Here is a 19,876-nt window from a genome sequence, read left to right on the forward strand (position 1 = left end):
ATCCACTCCAGCTATGTTTGTCCACAAGGTCAAAGGTGACGAGCTCTCCCACTGACCTGTGATAGTGGATCCACTGGCGTGTTAGGAGAACGAGGTCAGGTTCCACACTGTGTGTGTGTGTGTGTGTGTGTGTGTGTGTGTGTGTGTGTGTGTGAGCTCCAGCCTGAAGCCAGCCCTGACCCAGCAGAGGCGTATCGGTAGCAAAGGGCCCAGCTGTCATGGAGAGCGTGACAGCAGCTGAACACACTGAGGTAGAGAGGAGCCGTGACCTGCCCTTACCCCGCCCTTAGCCCGCCCTTACCCTGCCCTTACCCCGCAGTCTGTTGAGGGATACATGGGTGAATGGATGAACGGTTAGACTGATGGATGATGGATGGCCAGTTAGACTGATGGAGGATGGATGGACAGTTAGACTGATGGAGGATGGATGGACAGTTAGACTGATGGAGGATGGATGGACAGTTAGACTGATGGAGGATGGATGGACAGTTAGACTGATGGAGGATGGATGAACAGTTAGACTGATGGAGGATGGATGGACAGTTAGACTGATGGAGATGGAGGCAAGGCCGTACACATCCTCCCCAATATTCAAATCTGGTCAAAATGTTCCCCCCAATATGTTGATATGAAAATATAAATGTGCTACGCTACGACAGGCAACCACGCACGCTGTCCAAAATTATAATAAAAAATAATAATTCGCCCCCTCCAATGTTGATTCCATGGCTACGGCCTTGGATCGAAGGATGGACAGAAGGATGGATGGATATTTGGACAGGTTGGTAGATGGGTGAATGGATGGATGGATGGGTTGGATGGCTGAATAGCTGAAACTAACCACCAGAATGTTACCTTGGAACCCTCATAGGATGTTCTGAGAACTTTCTAGACATTTTTGAGAGGTATGAAGGGGTGGGGGCGGAACCTTCATTCTTGAGAGGGATAACTGGCAGATCCATTCTCCGTCTGGTACCTAGGTCAGACAGAAGGGTCCACCCTGCGGCTCTCTGTTTAAACACATTCCTTTCTTCTGCACGTCAATGTTGTGCTTTCACCAGGGCACCGGTGTCAATACCACTTTGGCCCAGGGGTTGGGGACCAGGGACCAGGGGTCGGGGACCAGGGACCAGGGGTCGGGGACCAGGGACCAGGGGTCGGGGACCAGGGACCAGGGACCAGGGACAAGGGACCAGGGACAGGCCTCTCTGCAGCAGTCTGCGTAATGAACCACACGAGGAGGGCAACCATTCTATGCGCAATTTCTCTCCCAACTGAAGAAGCAACCTATTGCCCCCCTGCGAGAAAAAAAAAGAGAAAAAAGAAGAAACAGTTTCAAAAGGGAAACGTGATCCGTGCCCACGACAAAAGGAATCTGCTTCAAGGGAACCATTACGGAGAGAGAGAGGCCTGCTTCTTCAGAGCAGGTGGGGGTTTTTATCGTTGCGGCCGGGGGGCAATAGACACCAAACAGGGGGAGGCTAGGGGGCACGGGAGGAGGGGACACCACAAGAAAGCGGCTGAGGTGCTGGACTTTGACACATGTCCCCACGCGTGCGTAGGGGGCTACGTCCCACCTGCTCTTTGGTCCGTGCTCAGGTTACCTGCCTGTCTGACGGGCCGCCCTCCCCTGCATTGTGCCATAACGCACGCGGACAGGAGAAGAAGAGGGAGGAGAGAGGATGATGAAGAGAGGTTGGTGGAGAGAGGATGGTGGAGAGAGGATGGAGGAGAGAGGATGGTGGAGAGAGGATGGTGGAGAGAGGATGGAGGAGAGAGGATGGTGGAGAGAGGATGGTGGAGAGAGGATGGCGGAGAGAGGATGGCGGAGAGAGGATGGCGGAGAGAGGATGATGGAGAGAGGATGGTGGAGAGAGGATGGTGGAGAGAGGATGATGGAGAGAGGATGATGGAGAGAGGATGGTGGAGAGAGGATGGTGGAGAGAGGATGGTGGAGAGAGGATGATGGAGAGAGGATGGTGGAGAGAGGATGGTGGAGAGAGGATGGTGGAGAGAGGATGGTGGAGAGAGCGCAGGCCAGACAGTGGGAGTGAGGGTCTAGGGGGCCCATTGTTAGTGTCTTTTCTTCTTTTAAAGCAGCGCTCAAGCGGGAGATAAAGACGATCGTATGGCCGCGCCCCCCCACATGCCTCCCCTTGCGTTCCCCCGCACGCGCCCCTGCTGCGAAGCCGACCCTGTCAGTGGGAGGATGGGGGGGAGGAGGGGGGGGGGGGGGGGCTAACTTGATGATAGATGACTGAAACTCCCTTTATCCTTTTATGGCTCAGACAGAGAATTGGAGTATAAGAATCACACACACACACACTCTCACATACACTCTCTCTCTCTCACACACACACACACACACACAGAACAATCAGAGATGAGTGATCCATGAACACGCCACCTGTCCTCCTTTCTACCTCTCGTCTTCTCATCGTTTGTGTTTTCATCCCAGAGAAACTGTAACCCAGATTAGTGTACGTCAAAGTGATTCGATTTCAGGACGGCGCCTTTTTCTGCACAAAGCACACCACTTCTGCCGAGCCCATTGAACCTGCTGCAGTCACACCTGTGTGGCTATCCATGTAAGTCATACCTCCAGGCTGAGTCAGGAGGGTACTGTTTCTGTCTGTGGGATATTAACCAATCAGCACCAACACTCACCCCAAGCCACATGTAGGGAGGAACAGGACAGATTGGACATGTTTACATGTAGCTATTGTAGTAGTTGTAGAATCTGTTTATCATGAGTGAGAATCACCAGTCTGTTGAGCTAAGATGCTAAGAGGGTGTGCTTAGCGGTAATCCATTCCAAATGAGCAACAGCAACGATCAACACACTGGTTTGGAGATGTCCCAGTCCCCTCAGCTGGGCCCTGGTGGGCCAGGTGACTCAGTCCCAGTCCCCTCAGCTGGGCCCTGGTGGGCCAGGTGACTCAGTCCCAGTCCCCTCAGCTGGGCCCTGGTGGGCCAGGTGACTCAGTCCCTTCACCAGGCTGGGCATGTGCTGTGTGGACTGAGGCCTCGCCCTTCTGGGTGTGATTCCACCCTGGGTCATTTCTGCACATCTCACCCTCTTTTTTGCTCCTGTCTGTCTTGAAAAAAGTTTGTTCCCATTTTGTTGTTGTTGATATTTTGCCTTTTGTTAATATTTGTTTGTGCATTTAGGGAATTAATATTCACACAAAAAATATTAACAATAGGAAAAGATCCCCCCCCAAAAATAGGAAAAAACTTTTTGGAAGGCTATTTCAGAACAAAACCCTTAGACTGAAATAGTGACAGAGAAGAAATTGAGCCTGCACTGTAACATCACAAACCCACTCTGGACCGACGTGGGCTCCATGTTTGATGTCATTGATTGTGACAAGTGTATTACTTGAAACTAGAGCTCCCTGTATGTTGAGGATAGGAGGTACGTGGAACGTATGCACAACAAGCTGAGAAACACTTTGAAATCTGATCCCATCACAGGTCAGCAAGGAAACACTCGACTAACAACGCATGTCCCTTTACCCAGAGTGGTCTTGTAAATATATGAAGCTGTTTTTCAAAAGGATGTGTGTGTGTGTGTGAATGTAGTGTGTCTGTGTGTGTGTTTGTGTGTGTCTAAGTGTAAATGTGTGTTTGTGACGTGCATGTGGTGCCTGTGTTTAAAAATATGTGTCTGACTGGTGTGTGCTTTTTTTGGGTTGTTTAAAACTACATGTGAGCACAGGTACTACGCATGTGTGTGTGTGTGTGTGTGTGTGTGTGTGTGCGCGTGTGTGTTTACAGCGACCACAACACTGGGGCCGTAACTCCTTCCAGAGCCGCCAGGCTGAGCGAGCTGTCTGCCAGGCCCCTCGGAGGTGACATGGGATCAAGAGCAGGCCTGGGCCAGGTGGGAGAGCTGAGCTGTCACGGGTCAAAGGTCAGAGACGAGTGGAGTGGTCTCACACGTGTCAGGACGTTATTTACAGCTGGAGAGGCCGCACAGGGACCACCTACGAGCGGGTGGCAACGAGCGCCGCTCGTTCCTCCGAGCTCCACTAGGTGGCAGTAAATTATTTGTTCACGAGGTGGGAGTTATCATTTCTCCCACAGAGGGGAGACTGACTGTTTTGAGGGTGTGTGTGTGAGGGTGCGTGTGTGTGTCTGTGTGTGCGTGTGCCATGTATCAAAGCATGTGTATGCATAACTAGGCCTGTATTTGAAAAGGGTCCATAACCTTTTGGTTCCTGTTCAAGGCTGGGGGTGATGGGGGGGGGGGGGGGGGGGGTCAAGGGTCAAAGTACGGCTAACAGAGATGGAATGTGTTTGAGTTGCCCAGAGCTATGAGTTCCAGATCCTAAATTTGTCACTCAAATACCTAAAATAGAACAAAACTCAATGTGCAATATGAGAATGCCATCTCCTGTTCCGGCTCCATGACTATCTTTAAGTGCTTGATATGCACCCAAGGCCAAAATTGTCTTACAAAAATGTACTCCTAAAAAGTGGATCGTTTCTATATTTAGAGGGTACCTGGTCGGTGCTGAGTGTGAGTACATATAACGACCACTTGGTGGCGCCCTCCTATAACGGAATGACAAGCGATGGCACATTCCACACAAACTGAAGACAAAGTATTGATGTATTGTATATTATAGGCCATAGTAAATACATACTGGTCGGTTGTACGTGTCACAGAAATTTTGGAAAATCCTTATTCTTCTATGTTCTGAGAAATAGGGCTTACGTATAATTTTTTTGATTTTTTTAGCTAACCTTGATGATAAATGTATTGTAACAGTAACTCACTGTTGTGCTGAGAATTACCTTCAACCTCAGTTCCGCCCCCCAAAAACGTTTTGATTACAGTAATTACGAAAAATTATTTGGACTAGTTTTATCATCACAACATTTTGACTCCAAGGTAGTCAATCTATCAAAAGATGTTATAGATAGTTAACAAAACTCAATGATACGTTGAAAACCACGAGCAGGGCATCAAAAGCTGGCATCTGTTAAATATTCGGTTGACTATCACCCTCTTTCGTAAACAAAACTGGACACTTGTTGAACGTTCCGAGGTTGCTGTTCCGTAGTTAGGCCAATTATAGAGAATTTGACAAGGCAGTCTCCCACACTTGGTCCGTTGATCACCGTGACGCTTTAAAGATTAAGATTTAAGCGACACGCCCACGCAGACAACTCCCGCCGATTAGCTTCCCCCGGTCCCGGGACACGGGCGTGCCGAGGAGTCTTCTGCTGCTCAAACGCCCGTGCTCCTGCCTGATTGACAGCTGGCTCTTCCCTGGCTGTTAACCCGTACCTGCATAATCCGGGTGGGATGTCCATTTAATCGTGGTGTCGTTCTGATATGTGCAAGAAATGGATGTGATCTTTAAACGAAAAACACGCCTGCCTTTTATTTTGTTGGTTTTCACATGCGCGTGGGCGATGACTTCTGCGATTAAACAGAGGACTTATGTCAGAGGTGGGTTTAATGTACGTTTGGGATGAAAATAAACTCTGATGACATGGGAAAGGCGATTTAAATGACAAAATGGGACGCGTGATTTTAGACGTCAACATAATAAAAAGGGGCAAAAGTATACAGAATTCTTTCCCTTCGGCTTGTGACTCATCTAGCTAGTGAGTTTGGCCCAAACTGAGCTGGGGGGTTGTAAACAAACAGAGAGCGGCCGGAGGCTAACCCGTTGTTACGGTTCTCCAGAGCGACTCAGTCCGCCCCTGGACATCGAGCTGCAGACCATCAACTGTAGCGCGGTCCAAGTCCGGTGGCGGATACCTTGGAGGCACGTCAGCACGGTTACCGGCTACAAGGTAAGACTGACCAGCTCGCGTTACCCCGGTGTCACAGACGCTGTAGGCATAATGCTACCCGATATTAACATCTACGTTTTACATGTTATTTATTTATCAAACGAATTTATCCACAACTACAGTTTATATAGGCTAAGTAGACTACAGCAAAAAACGATGGATCAGAAGTGCAAAGTTCTAGTCATGGAATGGCCTATACAATATCTACTCCACAGCAGGCAGAACAACTAGTCACAGGTGCAGTTATAACTATTTACCACTTCTCTTTCTGATAAGGCACCATGCCACTTCTGAATATGGAGACTGAACTACATAACTCCACAGCCATAGAGAGAGAGAGACAGAGAGATCGAGAGAGAGACAGAGAGAGAGAGAGAGAGAGAGAGAGAGAGAGAGAGAGAGAGAGAGAGAGAGAGAGAGAGAGAGAGAGAGAGAGAGAGAATGTTCTCAAGGAGATTCTTGTCTTTTTCTGGCACTTGTGTTTCCAGTAGAATTGGGCTCCAGTCTTATTCCTCCTTCTCTCCTGTTGCATTTTAGTTTAGGAGTTAACCTCATTGTCGACCCACCTGTAACTGACCTGTGAACCTTGAGATTTCCTGTACCTGACCCTACAGAGGCAGAGGTCATCTGTACCTGTCCTATGAACCCGGAGGCTATGATATGATATGAGGGGGTGGGGGCAGGAGAAGGGTGTCGTAGTCTGGTGGGGGGGTAACTAACACAGGAGCAGTGCCTACACAGAACATCAGAGAGTATCTCAGAAGGACAGGAGGAAGACTGGAGGAGTCCCATCTAATCAGACAGGAGGCTCTCTCTGGAGAGATGGGGACGAGAGGGTGAGGGGGGGAGGAAAGGGTGAGGGGGGGTGAGAAAGAGGGGGAAAGAGAAGGTGTGTGAGTGACAGAGAGAGAGAGTTAGGAAGAGGGGGAGAGAGGGGGGGAGAACAGAGAAAAACAGGGAGAAAGAGGTTTTGGTGACGGAAAGGGCAAGAGGATGAGACAAAAAGAGAGAGAGAGAGAGAGAGAGAGAGAGAGAGAGAGAGAGAGAGAGAGAAGAAGAGAGGGGGAAATGATACAGCCATCTTAGTACTAGCAGCACCATGACGGTAATTCCTGTGGACAGGCGGGAGGTCTGGAGGTATTCTTTGATAACAGCTGTTTGGTGTAATTATTCATGGCCTTTGTCTCATGTCCAGATCCTTGGTCCGTGTAATTCTGCCATTCAGAGAGTAAGTGACAGTGGTATTGTTCGCTGTGACGTGGAAAGCAGCGTTCCTTACGACGGTTCGTTAAGCCGTCGTCATTCGTCCTCCATGGAAAAACAGGAACGCTTGTTTAGACACTGAGCTTGGCCCCTTCGCATCAGGGCTCGCGTCACATTGCTGGAGGATGAGCTAAGGGGAAACAAAACAGAGGCATCTGGGGCGTCCTGGGAGCTCACCCGATAGGTGTGTGTACCATGTAGGCTGAGGTAAATAGGGTGAGGCCTTACCTCAGTGGCCTGGGTTTGAGTCCGGCCTTGCCCCTGTGCTGCATGTGTTTCCCCCTTCCCCTCTCTCTCTCTCTCTCTCTCTCTCTCTCTCTCTCTCTCTCTCTCTCTCTCTCTCTCTCTCTCTCTCTCTCTCTCTCTCTCTTCACTTGAAAAATACAGTCCAATGAAGCATAAAACATCGTTCTCTCTGCTTGGGTCTCTTTTACTGGAAAACGTAGTTTAATAATGTGTTCATTTAGCAAAAATGCTTTCATCCTAATCAACGTACATGGAGGTTTTGGAACCTGGTTGCTAATGCTTCACCTCTGAGCTAACCACCCATATCTTTACTTATTAGCCTGCTTCCAGCCCTGGCGTAACCTTGACCACTCCAACGTTGGTCCTTAGTAAACAAACATGACACCATGAATGGTCCTCTGTGGTTCCGCAGGTGTTCTACGCGGTCATGAGGAACGGGCGCGCTGCAAGTTCTGCCCTGGCCGTGAACGTTCCCCTGAGTTTGGACGTGTTGGCTGCGGTGAGTTCTAGAAGCACTCTTTCCTCTCTGCTTCACGACGCGAGGCAACACAAAGAATATTGTTTGTTTTGTTTGGGGAGGTACTTACGCTGGAATGGTTTTTTACGTTAACAGGTAAAGTTCGATGGACAAACAGCTGTTGTAAGTTTCCAGCTTCACTCTAAGAGCTTTGGACTTCCAATTTTTGTTGACTTTCATTCATTATAATTAACGGATATCACTCTTGTGGGTGCTGTGTTGTGTTGCGGTGTGTGTATGCTGTGTGTGTGTGTGTGTGTGCTATGTGTATGCTGTGTGTGTGTGTGTGTGTGCTATGTGTATGCTGTATGTGTGTGTGTGTGTGTGTGTGTGGTGCCCGTGTCAGGACGTGCAGGTGGGCGGTCTGAGCCCTGGTACCCAGCATGTGTTTAGCGTGGGGGCTTACGGCTGGGCAGGGGAGGGGCGTCCCAGTGTGCCCCGCAGGATCAGGACCCTCAGCCCAGGTCAGACACCCCCAATGCTCACCTCCTATGACTCTAATATGTTACATTATCTTTGTAGATGTATATCATATCAAGGCAGCACTTACAGCCCAGGTCAGACACATCCCAATGCTCACCTCCTATGACACTAATATGTTACATTATCTCTGTAGATGTATATCATATCAAGGCAGCACTTACAGCCCAGGTCAGACACCCCCAATGCTCACCTCCTATGACACTAATATGTTACATTATCTCTGTAGATGTATATCATATCAAGGCAGCACTTACAGCCCAGGTCAGACACGTCCCAATGCTCACCTCCTATGACACTAATATGTTACATTGTGTTTATTATTATTCATCATATGGAGAGTCAGCACCTTCATCCCCAGTTTTTCTTCTATTCTAATCTGTCCTGAATATCCATGATACAGTATATATACTGTATATATATTATGAATGAAAATGTCATGTATTGTATTCTGTTCTATACTATTATTGATAAGAACTTGAGCTGTTCAGAAAAGCGGTTTCATCTCGATAAGGGAATGCAGTAATTCCCTCTTGTAGTTGTGTGTTGGTGTGGCTGTGTTGTTGGTCTTCATGCCCTGCTACCCTGTGCAGCCATGCTGGTTCACTGCTGAAAGACACGCACATTGAACTGGGAATAATAACCCCTGTCCTCCTGCCCCCCTCCATCTCCCACCCCCATCCCTCTTCCTCACCCCACCCTCTGATCCCCTCCTCCCCACCCCCTTGTCCCCTCTATCTCTCCCTGGTCTTCCCCTCCTACCTCTCCCCCCCCCCCTCTCCCCCCTCCTCCGACTCCCCCCCCCCCATCTCCCCTTGTCTCCTTTATCCCTCCCTCCCCCCAAACAGAGATCTGCATGCCCCCTGCAGCGCCCTCCCAGCCAAGGGTGGTCTCTGTGTCAGACACTGAGATTAAGTTGTCCTGGCAACCCGCCGAGAGGGAGGGCGGCTCGGCAGCCCTTCGCTTTCTCGTGTCTTACATCAGGTACGATCCAGACGCTCCTGTGCCTGTGATGCAGCCGTGTGTCTGTGATGCAGCCGTGTGTCTGTGATGCAGCCGTGTGTCTGCAGCGAGATATGTCTGGAGTTCTTGGAGCCAGTCACATGACCACACATCGGCTACCACTTCAGGTGTGCGTGTGTATGAGGTGGTTGGGGAGCAGGTATTTTAAATGTTTATGGATGTACTGGTCCCAGTGTGAAGAGAAGGGTTAAAAGATTCTTCCACACAGACCTCAGGACGGAGGATATCTCCATGTCCCCTGTCGCCCACACACCAGGATCAAGGAGGAAACCAGGATGTGCGTTTGTCCTTCAAACTGAAGTTCCCTCTGGGGCCTTCCCTCAATGTGCTTCTGCTCCAAAGCACCAAGAATGAATCCCACATGAATAAACCGCTTTCCTGTCTTGAATAGGAGGGGGGAGGGGGTTACAAGGGTGTTTCTGAATACCTAGAGAGAAAGAGAGGGTGAGTGAGTGAGGGGAGAGAGAGAGAGAGAGAGAGTTGGAGAGAGAGAATGAGTGAGAGAAAGAAAGAAATAGAGCAAGGGAGTGTGGGAGAGAGAATGAGTGAGAGAAAGAGAGGGTGAGTGAGTGGAGAGAGAAAGAGGGAGAGTGGGAGCGAGTGAATAAGTGATAGATAGAGAGGCATAGAGTGAAGGAGATTAAGGGGGTAGGAACAAAAAGAGTGAGTGAGTGAAAGAGAGGAAATGACTGAAAGAGTGAGTAAAAAAGAGAGAGACAGAAACCTACACAGATTCAAGGCATAAAAGTTGCACCTTTATGCCGCCTCTCAGTTCTGTATAATATATATGAACACGTAACGGGGAGTCATTGTAGTACTGGCTGTAGCTCGACAGCAGAACCAGTCCCAGAGCCAAAACAACATCCGACTTGGAGGGAAAACACACACTAGACACCGTCGCTCATGAATGACCTCTGATTCCAGATGGCCGGCCTGCTCCCCCACAGTGTGGCACCAAGCTGTGTGTGTGTGTGTGTGTGTGTGCCTTCATGTTCTCCAGACCAGGAGTGGACTCCGACTGGACCTCTGTTGAAGACACAGTGGGCAGCAGCTCTGTGGTTGTGCCTGGTCTGGACCCAGACACCCAGTACCAGTTTGCTGTCCAGGCGGTCAACAGCTACGGCACCAGTCCCCCCAGCACCATCAGCCACCCGGCATGGACCCTCAGTAAGCATTCAGAGGGGTTCTCCCGGTACCTTTTGCTTTAACTGCTTTAACTGCTGCTGCAGTTAACTGCTGCATCATCCAGAATGTTCTGTCCTAGGTTCTCAGTATGAAGGCAGTGGCATTGTGGCTCTGGGTCACCCCGGCAACCACAACTTGTCTGAGGAGGAAGCGAGTGACTTTCACGGACTGCGTCATAATGTTCCTCTTCAAGAGGTACAATAGTTCTTCACCGCACAAGTTTTTTTTCCCTCCGATAAATATATATAAATATTACATATGTATGTCTTCCAGACTTTTATGTACTCTGAAGAGACCAGCAGAAGATCTCAACTCAGCTCCAAGACTCTCATCTCAGACGCAGGAGGAGAAGAAGAAAAAATCTCCTCCCGGGATGTCAGAAAAACTACAACTCCCAGCAGGACTACAGTCACCGGCCCGATCCTCCTAGCCTCCTCGCCACATCCTGAGAGAGTCTCCCTAGTCTCCACCCCGCCATCCAACTCCACCACCAGCCCTTCTTCACCTCCCTCCCCCCTGCTCCCCCATCCTCCCCCGCCCCCCGCCAGCGCTGGGGGCTGGAGGAGGGGACTCCACGACCTGACCTGCGAGGACACCGTGTGTCCGGCCCACAGCGTGTGTGTCGACGACTTCCAGAGCGGGGGGTCACGCTGCTACTGCGCCCTGGGTCTGGGGGGAGAGGCCTGTTCTGAGGGTGAGACTCTGCTGTCTATCTATCTGTCTATCTCACCTGGTTTAGCCTGGTGATCTATCTCACCTGGTATAGCCTGGTGATCTATTTCACCTGGTATAGCCTGGTCCAGGTGTATGGGCAGCCATAGGAATTGGTATAGCTGACTTATAGAGCATTTGATTGCAAGTCAAGATTTAAATACCCCCATTGGAGAAAACCACCTACAATACAAAATACATTATTATTGTTCCATTCTTGGTCCTCCAGTGGTGATGGCGAGCTATCCCATGTTCCACGGCTTCTCCCACATAGCGTTTGAACCTCTGAAGAAGTCCTACCACACGTTACAGATCACCCTGGACTTCAAGGTAGAACAAGCTGTCTGCTTTAGATGTGTTCTTCTACAGAGCTACTCACTAGAACGATCCTGAGGATGCTGTGTGTGTGTGTGTGCGTGTGTGTGTGTGCGTGTGTGTGTCCTGCAGGCTGACTCTGACAGCGGGCTGCTGCTGTTCTGCGGGGAGAGTGACCAGGGCGAGGGTGACTACGCCTCGCTGGCGCTCATCCACGGCAGGCTCCACTTCCGGTTCAACTGTGGCACCGGCAGCGGGCACATGGTGAGCGGGCGGCGCGTGACGCTGGGCCGGTGGCACACGGTGTCCGTCGCCCGGGTGGGCGTCACGGGCTGGCTGAGGATGGACAATGACACGCCCGTCACAGGACGCTCACAGGTGAGGAGTCAACTCACAAGTGAGGAGTCATACATACAGGGTCAGAGTCAAGCAAGGAGTCAAACCCACAGGTGAGGAGTCAAACTCACAAGTGAGGAGTCAGACGTGCAGGGTCAGAGTCAAGCAAGGAGTCAAACTCACAGGTGAGGAGTCAAACCCACAGGTTGGGAGTCAAACCCACAGGTGAGGAGTCAAACCCACAGGTGAGTAGTCAAACTCACAGGTGAGGAGTCAAACTCACAGGTGAGGAGTCAAACTCACAAGTGAGGAGTCAAACCCACAGGTGAGGAGTCAAACTCATAAGTGAGTAGTCAAACTCACAAGTGAGGAGTCAAACCCACAGGTGAGGAGTCAAACCCACAGGTGAGGAGTCAAACCCACAGCTGAGGAGTCAAACCCACAGGTGAGGAGTCAAACCCACACGTGAGGAGTCAAACCCACAGGTGAGGAGTCAAACTCACAAGTGAGTAGTCAAACTCACAGGTGAGGAGTCAGACGTGCAGAGTTGAAGTCAAGCAAAGAGTCAAACCCACAGGTGAGGAATCAAACTAATTTCCTCATCTCTGACTCCTCCAGGGAGACTACACCAAGATCACCTTCCGAACCCCTCTCTATGTTGGCGGATCCCCCAATGTCTATTGGCTGATCAGGACCACGGGGACCAATCGCGGCTTCCAGGGGTGTATCCAGATGCTGAGCATCAACAACAGGATGATGGACATGAGGCCCTGGCCAATAGGATCGGCTCTGAGCGGAGCGCACGTGGGTGAGTTGGTTTTGTGTGTCACACCCCCCACACACACACCCCCCCCCCCCACACACACACTATGCTACGTTGACTGGCGTGTGTGTGTGTGTACCTTGCAGGTGTGTGTAGTGCCAGCGTTTGTGCTGACGTCAGCTGTGCCCACGGAGGAACCTGCGTCAGCAGCAGCACAGACGGCTATCTGTGTCTGTGCCCGCTCGGCTACAGGGGGCGGAGGTGCCAGGAGAGTGTGTACCACACACACACACACACACATACTATACATGACACACACACACAGAGTGACACCCAGTCACACACCAACCCTCCCTCTGGGCGTGGTCCCCTCAGGCTTCCTCCTGGTGGTCCCTCTCTTCAGAGCAGCGGTGCGCTCGTACGCTAGCGCCCCGTGGCCCCGGGGCCCCCGCCACTACCTGTCCTTCCAGGAGCTGGAGGTGGTGTTCCTGCCTGGGGCCCCCGACGGCACGCTGCTCTACAGCCAGGACTCAGACACCGGGGACTTCCTGTCTGTCAGTCTGACGGGAGGCCACCCGGAGCTACGCTTCGACTGTGGCTCTGGGACTGCTGTGATCAGGTTAGCCCCGCCCTAGAGAGTCGCGACAGGCGCGTGAAAGAGGTGCACACCCGGGACTAACGATCCTAACGGTCCTAACGGTCCTAACGGTCCTAATGATCCTAACGGTCCTAACGGTCCTAACGGTCCTAACGGTTAATGTTAGTGAGCTCCGCTGCATTATATTGACATGTTACATTTGATTAATTTAGCGGATGATTTTACGTGACGCGAAAAAAGTGCCGAAAAGAAAGTAGAAAGTAAAGCAAGAAAATCAAGGTTCAGAAGCACATTGCTCTGACAGTAATTAGGTGTTTCCGTTATTAAACACTGGTTCAGGATGTGTAGGGCAGAGTCTGACGTTAGTAAACTGCTGTGTCTGTGTGTGTAGAAGCGAGGCGCCCGTCTCCCTGGACGAGTGGCATGAGCTGAGGGTTTGGAGGACTGGCAGAGCAGGTGTCCTCCAGGTGGACGACCAGAGGCCCGCGCACGGCCTGGCAGAGGTAGAGCACTGATCACCACGGCATGGAATACACACACATGGAACACACACACACATGGAACACACACACATGGAACACACACACACATGGAACACACACACATGGAACACACACACACATGGAACACACACATGGAACACACACATGGACTACGCACACATGGAACACACACACACATGGAATACACACACTCCTAGTGTGTAGTGGTTACTGTTAGCCTGCTTGACATAGTCCTACTCTGTATGGCTAACTGCTAGCCAGCTGTACTAACAGTGTAAACATATTTCAAGCCAGCTATACTAACTCCTAATGCATGATGAAGGGTACTGCCAGTGGGAGCCAACTGTGGCCACAACACCTTATATGTAACTGTATGTATGTGTGTGTGTGTGTGTGTGTGTGTGTGTGTGTGTGCCTGCCTATGCGTGTGTGTGTGTTGTCCTGAAGGGGGCGTTCACCCAGATCAGATGTGGGGGTCCTCTGTTCATTGGGGGGGTCCCTGACCACAGCAGCACTAAGATCCAGGCTGGACTCATTCATCCCTTCACTGGCAGCATTCAGAAGGTACACCAGCCAGCAGGGTTTGCATGGGCTGGGGTACGGTTAGGGTCAAACTCAGTACAACTCAGTGTATTACAGTCACAGCATAGTTTACCGTAGCATAGCACATTATAGCATAGCACAGCACATCATAGCATAGCATAGTACATCATAGCATAGCATAGTACATCATAGCATAGCACAGCACATCATAGCACATCATAGCATAGCACAGCACATCATAGCACAGCACATCATAGCATAGCACATCATAGCATTGACCAGCACATCATAGCACAGCACATCATAGCACAGCACATCATAGCATAGCACATCATAGCATAGCACATCATAGCATTGCACATCATAGCATCAGCATAGCATGGCATAGCACAGCATATAGTGAACACAAAACACAGTAGGCTACATACAGCATAGCAAAGTACAGGCTAGTACAGGCCAGAGCAGTACATGGTCTATATGACCTCTGGAGGTTACAGCAACTTACAGGAAATGACATCAGCGTCGGTGTGCTCACACATTCACATTCAGGCCAGAGGTGTGTGTGTGTGTGTGTGTGACTCCTGCTGTCTCCGTCAGATCAGTGTAAACGGCCAGTGCCTGCGCCTGCCCCAGGACCTCTCAGCCGGGGTCAACCTGGACAACTCCCTGCACCCCTGCGTGGGAAACCCCTGTGAGAACGCAGGCTGGTGCCGGCCCAGAGGCCCTGGGTACCAGTGTGACTGCCCTCTGGGGTACGCTGGGAAACACTGCCAGCAAGGTGACACGTCTACCTTCCAATAAGCTCTACATTTCATATACAGCATGTAGAGTATATACTATATATATACTGTATGGACTGTATGTACTGTATATACTGTATATACTGCATGGACTATATACTGTATATACTGTATATACAGCATGGACTATATACTGCATGGATTGTATATACTGTATATACTGCATGGACTATATACTGCATGGACTGTATATACTGTATATACTGCATGGACTATATACTGCATGGACTATATACTGCATGGATTGTATATACTGCATGGACTGTATATACTGTATATACTGCATGGACTATATACTGCATGGATTGTATATACTGCATGGACTGTATATACTGTATATACTGCATGGACTATATACTGCATGGATTGTATATACTGCATGGACTGTATATACTGTATATACTGCATGGACTGTATACTGCATGGACTATATACTGCATGGATTGTATATACTGCATGGACTGTATATACTGTATATACTGCATGGACTGTATATACTGTATATACTGCATGGACTGTATATACTGTATATACTGCATGGATTGTATTTCACTGTAGCGTTGCGCTGTTTAAATGTAGACTCTTCCCTTGGCTGTAACCACCAAAAAAACTGTCAGAACTGCACATCCTTCATCTTCTGCTGTTCTTTCTATAGACATGCTTTTGATAAGTGTCTGCCAAATTAATATAAAAGTAAAAATGTAATATATACTGTGCGTGTCTATATATTTATAGATATACTGGTTCTACATGTATTTGCTGCTTACATCCTCCTCTTCTCTCTCTCGTCTCCTGTTTCTCCTCTCCCTCTCTTCTCCTCCTCTTTATCTCCTCTCACTCTCTCCTCCCCTTTCCTGACCCTGCTCTGCAGAATGTGGGATATACTGCACGAACTGTGAGTTTGACTGCGCCTGTAGGCGTTAGTAGTACACTCTAACGTGTTTATGGTGTCTGAATGCTTTGGAGGATCTCTTCCCCCATCTAGTGACCAGTGTGAGTAAGTGCAGGTCTCACTCTCCAGTCACAGAGCCCACGGCATTGCCCCGGTTTATTGGCCGAAGCTACCTCACTTACGACAAGAAAGACATTTTAAGAAGGTGCTGTTTCTCTTGTTAGTATACTTTGATTAACTCCCCTATATGCTTATTGATAATTTGACAGTGTCTCCCACTCTCACCCCCTCTCTCTCCCCCTTACCCCTCTCTCTCCCTCTCCCCCCTTTCCCTCCCTCTCTCTTTTTGTCTTCCCCTCCCCATCTCCCCCCCATCTCCCTCCCTCCCTCTATCCTTCCTTCCCTCCCTCCCTCTCTCTTTTGTCTCCCCCCTCCCCATCTCCCCCCCATCTCCCTCCCTCCCTCTATCCTCCCTTCCCTCCCTCCCTCTCTCTTTTGTCTCCCCCCTCCCCATCTCCCTCCCCCTCCCTCCCTCTCTCTTTTGTCTCCCCCCTCCCCATCTCCCTCCCTCCCTCTATCCTTCCTTCCCTCCCCCTCCCTCTCTCTTTGTCTCCCCCCTCCCCATCTCCCTCCCCCTCCCTCCCTCTCTCTTTTGTCTCCCCCCTCCCCATCTCCCTCCCTCCCTCTATCCTCCCTCCCCCTCCCTCCCCCTCTCAGGGTGTCAGGCTACAGCACCAGTGTGTTCCTCCGCTTCAGGAGCTTCTCTCAGCATGGACTGTTGCTATGGCGAGGGCACATGCCTCTTAGGGTCAACACTGACTTCATGTCTCTGAGTCTGAAGAGCGGGGCTCTCCTGTTCAGGTAGCCGTGTGTGTGTGTCTTTGCTTGTCATGTTTGTGTGTGCGTGTGCATATTGTGTGTGTGTATGTGTGTGTAACCGGGGTCTCTTCAACCTCCTCTAGCTACAACCTGGGGAGTGGTGTTGCCACGCTGATGGTGAATGGATCCTTCAGCGATGGCCAATGGCATTGGGTCAAAGCAGTCAGGTGACATTTGTTACACTAATTACATTTCTGAGAGTTTGACCTTCGAGTCACTCTGCAATGGTAATGATCTATCCGTGTACGCCACTTATTGTCAGTTAACAAAGATGATATAACAAAGGGACTTCGGAGGACAACTGTATGGTAACCTGGGTAACCGGGCCAGTCCATGGCTCTGACAGTGAGTGAGGGGGACGGCTGGTGTGTCCTAGTGAGAAGGGTGGAACTGCTCTCTCCTGCTCCAGCTGACCAGTCTGATTGGAACGTGCTTTTTATGACCCTCATCTCCCCCAGAGAAGGCCAGGTTGGGACGCTGACTGTGGACCAATCAGAGAGCAGCACCGGAAGGTCACCTGGCAACACGAGACATCTCAACACTGACACCGATCTCTTCCTGGGTCAGTGATGGTGGTGGTGGTGGTGGTGGTGATGATTATGATGATGGTGGTGATGATAATGATGATGGTGGTGATGATAATGATGATGGTGATGATGGTGGTGATGATGATGATGATGATGATGGTGATGAAAATGATGATGGGGGTGATGATAATGATGATGGTGATGGTGGTGGTGATGATGGTGGTGATGATGATGATGGTGGTGATGATGGTGATGATGATGGTGGTGATGATGATGATGGTGGTGATGATAATGATGATGGTGTTGATGATGATAATGAAGACGATGATGATGCTCCTGGTGTTTGGGCTTGTTCCAGGGGGGGTGAAGGAGCGAGGCGTGGATGCCCAGGGCGTGTACATGTGGGGGCTGATGGGCTGTGTGTCTCACCTCAGCCTCTCCCCAAACCACCACCTCTCCCTGCTGGAGGACGCAGCTAGAGGCCGGAACGTCCACACCTGCGGAACCTGACTCCCCTGCCTCTCGTTTCCCCCAGGGACTCTTTTACAGGTGGGACTGGACTGGAGGAGGGGAATGTGTTACAGAGAATCTCTCATAGTATTTATTTATTTTTAGACAGAACGACAAGCTTTCTTTTGTATGCAGACAAAGAAGTGGGAACTGGAGTGAGGAGCTCTTGGTCTCGGAGTGTGGTTTTGTAAGATATGTTTTTAGCTTCATGTTCATAGCTACAGTGCTTTTCCCAGTGTTGTTCACGTTACATCACATATAGTATATATACTGCTAGCTCATATTCATCTTAGTTTACAAACACAGTTTAGCTTAGTTTACAAGTCACATTAACCCACTTATACCTTGTATTATGTAAATTCACATTTCAATAGTGGACATACCCTTTGATATATCATTATGAATCAATATTAGTGTGCTGCGTCGTGGATTGTAGGCATGGCGGTCAACGTGAACAATGCAACGTCGCAAGATGTGCCTTTCAATCGCTAAAATATTAAACTTTCATACCATATCGTACTTATCTTCCAAGTCCCAATCTTTCCAACTTCTAGGAATGCCAATTCATTTGTCATGGGTTGGGTTTTGGCTATTTATTGGTTTATCTATTTTCCTCAAATGTGAGAGAGAGGTGCAGACCTGTCAAATTGTCTTCACCGCAGGGGGTCTGGTTGGCTACAAAGCCGCACTGAGACTGAAGGTACAGCATCTGTGACTGACAGAAGGGCTCCCTACAGGGCACTGAACTGACTGACCCATCATGTGAAATGACCACTCACCACCTTCAAAGGAAAGGCGCTTTATAGCAGGGCAGATGCCATTGAAACATTGTGAGAAAACATTTATTGCTGTCTGGAAATCATAAAGGTGATTGTCACTGCCATGTGTATTCATTTTGTCTCTCCTACGCCCCCTGAAAGGCACCTATTCTTTGTTGTGTCAATAGATGGACTATAGGAGGTTATTTTGAGACCCTCCTGTCCTCTTTCTACCTCCTTGCAGAACTGCGTTGCTGGCTTAGTTACCTCAGATCTCAAATGAACAATTCAAGACGAAGGTGATGACAGATGAAGACAAGTTGGAGAATTAGCTGTGCTGTCAGAAGGGGGTGTCGTTCTTGGCGGGCCAATCAGAGGAGAGCTCAATGTTTGTATTTCGCTGAGATGGCTCACCCTTGTCAAGGTGTGTGAGATCTGTCATCTGGTCTCCTGAAGCCACAGGGAGGAGTCTCTCCAGATAATCCTCTGATGTAAATCAGATAGCTAAGAGCTCGTCTTCAGACCACATTTCTGATGAATACTGTTTTTAAGTCCTGACAACGGTGATATAAAAAAATCCTCTTTCAGGAATGCACAGTGTGGAAAACAACTTGTCACATGCCAAGGGTGAAATACTTTAAATTCTGGTAAAAAAAAAAATGTCCTATTGATTTTTGTATTGGGAAGGCGTGTGACAGTAGGGGAGGGAGAAGGGACTGATGGGAGAAGAGGATGAGAAGATGAGAGACACTGAAGAGACAGAGAGAAAATCAAGAAGGGACAATCAAGGGAGGGAGGGAGGGAGGGAGGGAGGGAGGGAGGGAGGGAGGGAGGGAGGGAGGGAGGGAGGGAGGGAGGGAGAGGAGGGAGGGAGGGAGGGAGGGAGGGAGGGAGGGAGGGAGGGAGGGAGGGAGGGAGGGAGGGAGAGGAGGGAGGGAGGGAGGGAGGGAGGGAGGGAGGGAGGGAGGGAGGGAGGGAGGGCAGAGAGGGAGGGAGGGAGGGAGGGCAGAGAGGGAGGGAGGGAGGGAGGGCAGAGAGGGAGGGAGGGAGGGAGGGCAGAGAGGGAGGGCAGAGAGGGAGGGAGGGAGGGAGGGCAGAGAGGGAGGGAGGGAGGGAGGGCAGAGAGGGAGGGAGGGAGGGAGGGAGGGAGGGAGGGAGGGAGGGAGGGAGGGAGGGAGGGAGGGAGGGAGGGAGGGAGGGCAGAGAGGGAGGG

The 19,876-nt window shown here is 50.2% G+C and overlaps 1 protein-coding gene across 9 annotated transcripts; it reads left to right on the forward strand.

The window, feature by feature from the left end:
• The first annotated feature begins 5,184 nt into the window (after positions 1 to 5,184).
• Positions 5,185 to 19,287, forward strand: LOC146236971 (pikachurin-like). Of its 9 annotated transcripts, none has more exons than XR_014741031.1 (25): positions 5,185 to 5,464; positions 5,705 to 5,814; positions 7,736 to 7,822; positions 7,937 to 7,963; positions 8,187 to 8,304; positions 9,169 to 9,304; positions 10,344 to 10,510; positions 10,608 to 10,723; positions 10,802 to 11,222; positions 11,469 to 11,569; positions 11,687 to 11,932; positions 12,509 to 12,698; positions 12,800 to 12,925; positions 13,029 to 13,272; positions 13,643 to 13,754; positions 14,202 to 14,318; positions 14,895 to 15,075; positions 15,969 to 15,992; positions 16,083 to 16,194; positions 16,707 to 16,850; positions 16,952 to 17,035; positions 17,327 to 17,430; positions 17,830 to 17,944; positions 18,568 to 18,772; positions 18,908 to 19,287. XR_014741031.1 is itself a non-coding variant. In XM_084687879.1 (24 exons), exons 1-23 carry the CDS (start codon positions 5,359 to 5,361, stop codon positions 17,903 to 17,905), a joined length of 3,225 nt encoding a protein of 1,074 aa, XP_084544005.1. In that variant the 5' UTR covers positions 5,185 to 5,358; the 3' UTR covers positions 17,906 to 17,944; positions 18,568 to 18,769. The 9 variants fall into 9 exon arrangements, 4 of the variants coding, with proteins under 4 accessions (XP_084544005.1, XP_084544004.1, XP_084544003.1 ...); XR_014741032.1 differs by having other exon boundaries at positions 16,119 to 16,194; XM_084687879.1 differs by lacking the exon at positions 18,908 to 19,287 and having other exon boundaries at positions 17,754 to 17,944; positions 18,568 to 18,769.
• The last annotated feature ends 589 nt before the right edge of the window (positions 19,288 to 19,876 follow it).

The sequence above is a fragment of the Hypomesus nipponensis genome, chromosome 22 (genome assembly GCF_054491055.1).
Source record: "Hypomesus nipponensis isolate SF chromosome 22, ASM5449105v1, whole genome shotgun sequence".
NCBI lineage: Eukaryota > Metazoa > Chordata > Actinopteri > Osmeriformes > Osmeridae > Hypomesus > Hypomesus nipponensis.

Bases quoted from the DNA above. Each gene is read 5' to 3' on its own strand.
- LOC146236971 (XM_084687877.1), top strand. From the start codon at position 5,359: ATGGATGTGATCTTTAAACGAAAAACACGCCTGCCTTTTATTTTGTTG. The intron at 11,570-11,686 runs GTAGAACAAGCT...TGTGTCCTGCAG, and splicing joins AGATCACCCTGGACTTCAAG to GCTGACTCTGACAGCGGGCT. The intron at 16,195-16,706 runs GTGCTGTTTCTC...TCCCCCTCTCAG, and splicing joins AAGAAAGACATTTTAAGAAG to GGTGTCAGGCTACAGCACCA.